This window comes from Olea europaea, chromosome 23 (assembly GCF_002742605.1).
Source record: "Olea europaea var. sylvestris chromosome 23, O_europaea_v1, whole genome shotgun sequence".
In the NCBI taxonomy this organism is placed as follows: Eukaryota; Viridiplantae; Streptophyta; class Magnoliopsida; order Lamiales; family Oleaceae; genus Olea; species Olea europaea.
This window is the reverse complement of record NC_036259.1, coordinates 6,202,397-6,212,537: the sequence shown is the minus strand read 5'-3', so window position 1 is coordinate 6,212,537 and position 10,141 is coordinate 6,202,397. Positions and strand designations below refer to the sequence as shown.

At 35.4% G+C, this 10,141-nt stretch overlaps 1 protein-coding gene across 1 annotated transcript; it reads left to right on the top strand.

The window, feature by feature from the left end:
- Nucleotides 1–2,049: 2,049 nt before the first annotated feature.
- Nucleotides 2,050–5,926, top strand: LOC111372210 (probable pectate lyase 12). The gene is made up of 4 exons (XM_022994435.1): nt 2,050–2,483; nt 3,438–4,344; nt 4,428–4,630; nt 5,658–5,926. The coding sequence occupies exons 1-4, from the start codon at nt 2,353–2,355 to the stop codon at nt 5,860–5,862; spliced, it is 1,446 nt and encodes a 481-aa protein (XP_022850203.1). The 5' UTR covers nt 2,050–2,352; the 3' UTR covers nt 5,863–5,926.
- The last annotated feature ends 4,215 nt before the right edge of the window (nt 5,927–10,141 follow it).

Sequence of the window (10,141 nt, the reverse complement as noted above, 5' to 3'; positions counted from 1 at the left end):
CAATTATTATGAAAACAATATATATATATATATATATATATATATATATATATATATATTTAAAATTTTCATATTAATAATTTGATAATTTGATTTATTATTTTATAATTTGTTAACGTTTTTGCTATGTCACTATCCCACATTAGAAATTTATGAAATCATTGGAGAGAAGTGCGTCTATAAAATGCACTAACCCAGACATAAAGTTTATAAAATCATTTGAGAGAGACGCATCCATAAAAGGAGCATGTCATTCAATATTTCTTCATGGGCCTTTGAATTGTTGTTTATGAGGCCCATTCAAGAAGTTGAAATCTTTTAAACAAAAAAAAAAATGGAAAATCACAAAATCACAATCGGTTCACCGGTTTACAGTTAAACCAATCAGTTTTGCGGGTTTTTAAGCGGTTTAGTCATAAGCGGTTAATCGGACATGATTGACTTGATTTTGAGCCCGATTTCTGATTTTACTGGTTGAATTGGCCTAGTCGATTTTGATAACATTGATAAATAGTGGTCTTCTCTTTCAGTTTTGTTCAATCAATAATTGTTGAGTTCTTCTATTTCTTTTCATATTGTCGATTAATGAAACGTCGTGTTTCTGTGATTAACTCTCTTTGTTAATTTTTTTACTTTTAAATTTTGTTTCTTGTTGTGATCTTCATTATCTCATATCACGTTATCAATCTCATTCACTATAATCCTTTTGGGTCCAACAACTTGTAATTGTGAGCGAAGAAGTTAAAAATAACGGATGAAATAGTGAAATAATAATTAAAAAATTAATTTTTTGATGTGTAAAATTGTTACCAAATGGGGTCTATGTGTGTTGATATATGTAGATCCCAGTGTTTCTTTCCTTTACCTATAAAAGTGGATAAATTGTGGGCCACCGTAAAGTTTAATACAAATAGGACCCGGAGAATTGAAAGCTGGAAACAGGAATTCACTCGCATCATCCTATCTGTAGACATTTTAATTTTTCAGAGACTCTCAGGTCCTACTGGGGAGTTTTTTTCACCGATTTTGAATGACACCGTTTATGAGAAGAGGAAAAAATTGATGCTTGCCAATTTTTTTAGGCACCAATTTTGAATAATTTTAAAATCATCCAAAATCGATATAAAGTAATTTCGATTGATTCTCTTAACTCACCAATTCGACAGGTTTTGGCCGCTTCTCATATTGACTTTTAATTTTACCCAAAATAAAATAATTTTTTTCAGCCAACGTATTTTCTTCAAAACTAACTTGTAAATAAAAAATTATTTATAAGCAAAAAAAATTACATTAAAATTTAAAAAAAAAACTTATAAGTAAAATATTGCTTATAAGAAAAGAAAGTTACATTATAATTAAAAAATTACTTATAAATAAAATATACTTTTATGTGAAAAATATTATTACTAATAAGAAAAAATTCACTTATAAAATATACAATGTTACTTATAAGTAAAAAATTCACTTAGAAGTAAAAATACTAACTTAAAATTTTTTACGTTTAATATTAACGTATATATAAAAAATTACCTATAAGTAAAATTCACTCATGAGCAAAAAAAAATTCATATAAGAAGCTATGAACTGAAAAGTTTACTAATGAACATATATGTAATTTTATTCTTTTAAAAAACTTTCAAAATTAGTGAATAATAAACACCTAAGTACAATTTTAAAAAATGGCTACTAAAATTACTCAAAATCAATTCGCTCATAAATGCTAAAAATCGTCACTATAAAAAACGCTCGTAACTGGTAAGTATGTCGGTAATTCCCAAGCAGGCCCCTAGGGTTAATGTGGAGAAAATTAATAGGCATGTTTGATTTTCGTTCATTAACTTCATCTCAAGTGACTAAATTTTTACAGTTGCCCTTTTGCAAGCATAGTAATTGGACCAACCATGTTGTCAACACTAGTAATTATAACAATTAACAATGGATTAATTAGTTTCATTGTTAATTGAAATTGAGTGACAGTAATAGTTATTAGTTAATAATGCATATTTGTTGGTGTTGAGAAATTGCATTACAAAAGAGAAAAAGAAAAAAAGATTAAATACTCAAATTGCGGTTTCTTCTTTCTTCTCCAACCAGAGCGCACTTTTATCCTGTTACCTTTTCTCTTTCTTCAAAGGATTCTTTGAAAATGATTATAAATTATGAGTAAATACAGTAACACGCACAGTGAGAAGAAGAAGAAGAACGGAAAATCCCATTGCTAGTCTTCTTCTCCGGTACTCACTCTAACTCTTGAAAATGTTCAAATTCTTGAATCTGTAAATCCATTACTGTTACAGCATCTGAAGGAAAAAGCTAAAAAGAAGCACATTATCCTCTGAAAGTTGTCTGAAAATGTTTAGCAGAAGCTGCATTGTGTTTATCGTTCTTGTGGGTGCATTTTTTCACCTCTGTTCAGCAATGGTGAACCTCACTCTTCCTGGTCAACACCCCTTTCCTGAAGATGTAGCTCAAGATGTTCACAGGTTAGATATACCATTCTGTTCTTACTCTCATTTAGTTTCTGGGCTTTTGCATTTTGAAAGTTTCTGGGCTTCTGCATTTTGAACTTGCTGTGTTCATCACTCGTCCCATACTTCACCTCTACTAAAATCTTAGATTTGTCCACTTACTAACATTTCATTACACCAGCATTTCATATTTTGCCAACTGCGGTAAAAGGAAAAATAAAAATAAAAAATTATATAGTGCTTTTTCTTGGTTAATGCAGGTTTGAAATAATTTTGGGTCGTTTAAGGGGTTTATGCATTATTTACTGGTAAACAGTTATTCTTTATCCCAGAATGAGATAGCCCAAATTTTTTGTTATTTTTGTTCTGTACTCGCTATAAGAATTTTTTAGCTGTCAATTAATTAGGACTGTTTGCCATGGTCTTTGAAAAGCCAAAATCTGCTCCGGAGACTATGACGTTGTTTGTAAATATGCATTGTCCAGCAAGAAGAGCAGATGGAGGAAGTTAATCTAAGATGGTTTATTATGAAGTTTTTGTACAAAAAGTAAAAGTAGAATTAGAAGTCATGCCAAACAGCTCTTAGTATCATTAGTATCGGTAGTTTGTAGTCAAAGATATCTCATTTATTGTATTGGTTTAGTGATGAATGCAATATTCTTCGCCTGCAGTGGCCGATTTAATTTCTGGCCAATGGCCAGGGTTCTGGTTTGTGGGTAGATCTGCATAGTAATTGGTTTCTTTTTGGATTTAACTCCAAAAAAAAAATATATATATATATATATACACACAACAACAACAAAAAATTAACATATTAACTCTATAGACCGTAGGGTGGCCCCTCTCAACAACAAAAAAAACAAAAACTCATTATATTACCTATCTGCCATGGCATCCTATGAAGTGTTGGCATGTGTATTTGTATTTTCATTAAAGAAAATTAACATATGATGTATATACATGTTGCAGAAAAGTAAATGTGTCACTTTCAAGAAGACAAATGCTATCCTACACCACCAACGAACAGTCCTCTTCTTGTGCGACAGGCAATCCTATCGACGATTGCTGGCGGTGTGACCCTAGCTGGCAGTTGAACCGTCAGAGATTAGCCGATTGTGGCATTGGATTTGGCCAGTATGCTCTAGGTGGTAAGGGTGGCAAATATTACGTAGTCACCGACTCCTCGGACCATGATCCGGTCAATCCAACACCAGGAACACTCCGGTACGCGGTAATCCAAACCGAGCCCTTATGGATTGTTTTTGCCACCAACATGCTCATCCATCTCTCCGAAGAACTAATTTTCAATTCGTACAAGACCCTAGATGGTCGTGGGGCTCACGTGCACATCACCGGTGGTGGATGCATAACGCTACAGGATATAACGAATGTAATCATCCACAACATACACATACACCATTGCTATGAAGCTGGCGAGACTAATATAAGGTCGAGTCCAACGCACTACGGATGGCGCACAAAATCTGATGGCGATGGGATTTCCATTTTTGGTGCTCATGACATATGGATCGACCATTGTTCATTGTCACATTGCAAGGATGGACTGATCGATGCTGTCATGGGATCGACAGGGATCACAATATCAAATAATCATTTTTCGCACCATAACGAAGTCATGCTATTAGGTCATAGCGACGATTATTTGCCAGATTCCGGTATGCAAGTGACTATTGCTTTCAATCACTTTGGCAAGAAACTAATCCAAAGAATGCCAAGGTGTAGAAAAGGGTATATACATGTAGTGAATAATGATTTTACGCAATGGGAAATGTATGCTATTGGAGGGAGTGGTAATCCTACCATCAATAGCCAGGGAAATCGATACATTGCACCCTTTGACCGCAATGCAAAAGAGGTAACCACACCAACGTTTTAGTGGACGAACAATCCAACCCTTTTTAATTTATACGTTTATTTGAAGTAAATTTGGTTGGACAGGTGACGAAACGTGTCGACACAGAAGAGGAGAGTTGGAGGGGTTGGAACTGGAGAAGTGAGGGTGATGAAATGGTAAATGGAGCTTACTTTGTAGCCTCTGGACAAGGTGTAGAGGTGAAATATGAGAAGGCCTATAGTGTGGAGCCCAAATCTGCTGCATATATTGACCAACTCGTGATGAACTCCGGTGTCCTAACTAACAGGTCTTGTTTATTTCTCTTTTCCTTCTTTTTCTGAATAAAGCTAAACGAACAGGGCCGGTTCGTGATTGGGCCCCCTGTGATATGTGGGAGCTCTCTTTTTTCTCTCACTTCCTTTTCCACGTATTTTTTCAATAAATTATTATATAGGCGGGCCTAGCGACGAGCTTCTCAATAAACCTTGTTTAGGGTAAGGTATCAGCTGAGCCATAAAGACTGACAAGTCATATTTTGAGAAATTAAACTACTTTGCCCAAATTTTTTTTTGACATAATGGTTGACATCCTGTTACATGCGAGTGATCCCATGTGAATAAAAAAGTTTAAAAAAGAAGTGGGCCCCCTTCTATTGTGAGTGTCAGTCAATCGTTATGTCAAAAAAAATTCGATTACCATAGCATTGTTTTAAGACAGTTCCGAGTGAGCAAGCCTGACCGCAGCCTATGCCATTTTGAGCCTATGTGCCTTTACAAGCTAACCTATGCCGGCCAGGGGTCCTAGCCTTAGGCCTAACTAGGGCTCGTCCTGTACATATCTGAGCTCGACTTGTGTTCAAATATTACGGTCTGCTCAGCCCTTTGACTTGTGTGCTCCATGAGTCTAAACAAGCCGAGCCGTTCATAAACACATTCTTTTTTAAAAATAAATAAATTAACAAAGTAAGTATAAAAAAAGGAAATAAAAAATAAGTGGATCCACAAGCTCAAACAAGCTGGCTTGCTAGCTCGTACCCAGAAGACTAAACGAGTTGGCCGTGGAAAAAAAACATGTGAACTCGATTCAATCCATAGTTTGTCTCAAAACAAGTCCAAGCTGCTCATGGTCTGAGCCCAGCCCGTGAACCGCTCGACCAATAGGCCTGACACTACCTGGCTCTATGGGCTGGCCAGCCTATTGCACAGCATGTTTCGAGCCTAGGCTACAAAATTTTTGTGCTAGGTTGCTTGGGACCAGTTCGACACATTTTGACACATCTAGTTTATGGGGTGTATGATCTGTATTTAACCTTTTGTTATTGATGTTTTGAGCAGTGGACACAATCTGGGTAAGTGGTCAGCTAGAGACAATGGTGGCGGAACTGATTTAGATGCAAATTCAGGTGTTGTAGAGGATTACGACGAAGATGAAGATTCTGGGAGCTGCAGGACACACTCTTATCCCATTCTCTCATCTCTTCTGATAAACTTATCAATCTTCTTGTTTCTACATGTCACTGCAACATCCATGTTATTGTAGTATGAATTCTTAAATGAAAAGGGGAGGACACAAAAGTATGGTTTCCTTTCTGGAATTTACATCAGCAGTGTCTGAAACTCTATTTGGAGTTTGAACTTCACCAAGAAGAACAATCTTTTGGTTTGTCAGTTTCTAAATGAATATATCGAGTGACTAAACGATCACGAAAACAATTTATATTCACATGCTAATGATTTGCAATAAATTCCCAATTCCTATCAAGAATTAATTAAACTACCAAATTAATCCATAATTCCACATCTAAGCATTAACACTTATGAATACTACAAAGAAAATACAATAAAGATAACGAGCTCTGTTCTTAAATACGAAAAATAAGATATAATGATTGTTTATATATTTTTACAAGCAAAACGATCATACTACTGTTAGCTAGTAGCTTGCTCTCTAATCTTGTATGTTCGTCTCTTTAAAATTTTCGGGTTGAAATTATATAGACACCACCAACATGGCTCCCATTATTACTATAAAAGCTAATCTATAGCACTTGAGATTTTGCGCAACAAGCTCAATATTTTTCAAGCATACTCAACTTTTGCATAGACAACTCGAGATTTTCCCAACATATTTTTTAGTATCGACTTTTGCATAGACAACTCTTGATATTACGTACAACAACACCCAGTACGAAATTCTTTTTGAGGTTGCAGATAATCTGATATGTAGCATTTCAAAACTCTACTAGAACCTTTAGTACCATGTTTTGGGATTTAAGATAGATTAAAACCCATAATCAGTTTAGAAACCGAGATGTTAAAATCAGTTGACAATTGAAATTTGCAGTGAAAATACTAATGCAGGAGAGCATCTCGGTGAGATGAAAACGTGCCCAATGTTATGGACAGACATTGGTGGAACTCTAGCAGTGGTACTGACTATGGAAGAGATCATGATCCAACAAATTATAACACGAGACACATGATGATGAGAAGTATGATAAAAACACGTAAGATATAAATTTTATTTATTTTAAGTAATCCTATGGCCCACTACCACTTAAACTAATGCTATTGCTACATAGATTGTTCAAACAAAAAGTGTTCGCATATCGCCAAAGAATAATGTTGATCATGGTAGTGTACACCTTGATTCATTGGCCAATAAATTAAAATATCAAGCAAGTGCATTTATAAGATTAAACAATCACCAAAAAACTTCAGAGTTGAAACAATTTTAAGATCTGTCATTTCATCTAACTCTTCAATATGCAGATTTTTGGTTTTGCAGGAATTTAACCCACTTAAAGAACACAAATCAACATACTCTCTCTACATTTGGCTTCGCCAATTCTCAGCATGGCCCTTATTAAGAGTAGAACTTTAGCGCCATAGATTACTATCCATTTCAAGAAATAGATAGTGTTACCTATCAATAAAGGATTTGTTCATGAGATCGACTGCTGAATCCTTGAACTGCCACCATAGGAACAAGTAGCTATATCAGTTGAGAGGCAATACTAAAGCAGATGCATTTGAACGCTAACTAGATTAAGAAGACTCTTAATATACAAATTGTTGACACGAGGCGAGGAAATATAAACTCTATTAATCTGAGAATAGAAGTAGGGTTCCAGGGGTTGCATCTGTTTCTGTTGAATGCTTGGAGCAAATATTTGACCGTCATTCATAACCAATCCAATTTGTCAGTTAATGTCATATCGCTGCAAATCTCCATTTATAACTCAGAGATCTCATACAAATGAAAGTACATTTAAAATCATTACTACCTTAATGCAGTGGATTTCCCTGCCGTTCTGTTGTCATCTCCCCCCCCCCCCCCCCCCCCCCCCCCCCCACACCAACCAAATAGGGGCCAAACGGGGACTAAATATAAGTAAAGTTTGTGTGCTACTTCATTGGACTTTCATTAACGTCTTAGAAGTCTAATAATCACCAAGAACTTCCTCTGAATCTTCTTTTACCCAATTGCTACAAACACGAGTATTTCTATACCAAATATAATTAACTTCGAATTTTCTAAAGCCACATAATTATTTACTAGCTTACAGGCTAACTTTTTTACTTTCCAAATGTCAGAGATTCTGGCTGAATTGAATACCATCAACTTTTTCTAGGGGGAAGGTTGTATGAGGTTAACCATCTTTTAGGGGTTTGTCAAGAGTGGGAAGTTCAGCTTGTTCAGAATCTTTTGGTGAAGCATTATAAGTTTAGACTTTGCGGATTCATTATGGGTAGAATTGTTGTTGGATATTGGTTAAATAAATTGAGAATTGAAAATCGATTAAAGTTCGTATCGAATTCGGCCAAATACTCAAAAGCTCGACTCAATCCGTTTAGGCAAAATTGTTTGCCACTTAGCCGCTTCAGGGCGCACAAATGAGAAATTACGAAAAAGGCCTCAACCATTAGTGAATAGACACCTTTTCATAAGGGTGCATTGTTTGGAAAGGGTGCATGGTTTGGCCTCAACCATTTCGTCCACACCCCTTCATGGTCTATAAATAGGACCCTTTGGGTGTCCTATTCCTCACAGTTTGATATGCAAAAACGTCTCTCATCCTCTCTTCTATCCAAAATCAAAATCATTTCATTTATTTTGATTTTCTTTCATTTCATCTGTGGAGTACATAAGCTTACATTTGGTTCGTTGTACTTGTGTTTTGGAGTGCTACAACACAAGTGTAGCCGTTGTATCTTGGGAGTCGATTGCCGAAATCCGTAGGCACCGTTGCGGGGTAAATTCGACTTAAGGACAAAGAGTCCAACTCTTGCCTCGACTTTGTCACCATCATTATACTTATTTCGGCGTCACTATTCACAAAATTCTTCCAACAATTGTGTGGAAGGGCACAAGTAATGACATATTTTCTTTTAAGTCTTCCTATGAGATTTTGATTTCTTGGCACCGATGAACCATTCTATAAGGTGGATCACTCAAATTCACTTGGCACGTGATTATTGGTCTTGAGCACTTTGAAAGGATTGTGCTAGTTGATGTGTATTATGGACCATAGATTAAATTCATTTTTGTGGTCAATTGCCCTACTAGTCATGTCCTTTTCATGGTACAATATTTAAATTTGAATTCAAATAGTTCTTTAACTCCACAATTACAGGACTCCTTCAATTGTTTTACTTGGACTTTGTATAACAAAACAGAAAAAGTGTAGAGAGGTAACCAAGTGGGAGAACTTCATATCTTTGGTGAAATTTTTTCTGGCTTCCGACAGATCCTTTTCTTAGTACATCCATTGCCATTTCCCGTGGACAACGGTGTATAATTCGATGTGGTACAAATCTGAGTTTAACATCATAGGACACTCCATTGGTGGTATTGAAGAAATCTTGGATCGTTTGGTTTGATTTTTACACTTTGAGACTTTATATTTTCGCATTGGTAATAATCATTTGTACACTATATTTTAAACTCTATGATTTTTAATTTATAAATGTAATCATTGCTTATCTGAAAACTGTAGCAAAATGACCTAAATTGAGATTTCCAAATCAAGTCACCAATATTGCAAGGCGAACAACATAGCGTTGAGTTTTCACGTAACATGCTTGAGACGAAGAGAAAAATATCCAATTTGCTGATAATAAAAAGCCCAGGATCATGAAAGGCACCTAAAGACCATGTAATTTAACGGGTGCAGTCTATCCAAGCACAATGCAATCTGGCCCTGCTTCCAATAGGTCAGTGATGAACGGTATTACAAGTTACAAAGTTTAGTGATGATTTGAATGATTATTAAAGTTCAGCGACTCCGTAAAAATCTTTTGCAAAGTTCAATGACCATTTGGATTATTATCAATATGAACTTTAGAAATAAAAAATAAAAATAAAACCCATAATAAATAAAACAACAGATGTCTACCAACCTTCATGACAGAGAGAGTATAATCCGAAAGGGAGTTTTGAGGGAGACAAAGAATTGGGAAACGGTGAATTATAGGAATAGGCTTGGAAGCAGAGGATGCCCTCCATGGTACATCTTTTTGTAGGGAGCCTCCTTCTTTTCTGGACATTGGTTGTGCTAAAGTATATCTGCTGCTATTCTCTCTAAAATATGTAGTGTGTGTATGAACAATTCTGCTGCATATGCAAAATTTTTGTACAGATGCATTGATTTGAATTCCTGTACAATTAATGTCTTGACTCATACATCAAATAACAACATGTCATGTGTATGTCACATAGAAAAATTGTCGTAGTAATGGACTACCAATAGCATTACTCTCCATCATATGTATAAGATTTACTTACTGAGCTTTAGCTAATTCCATGATATCCTACC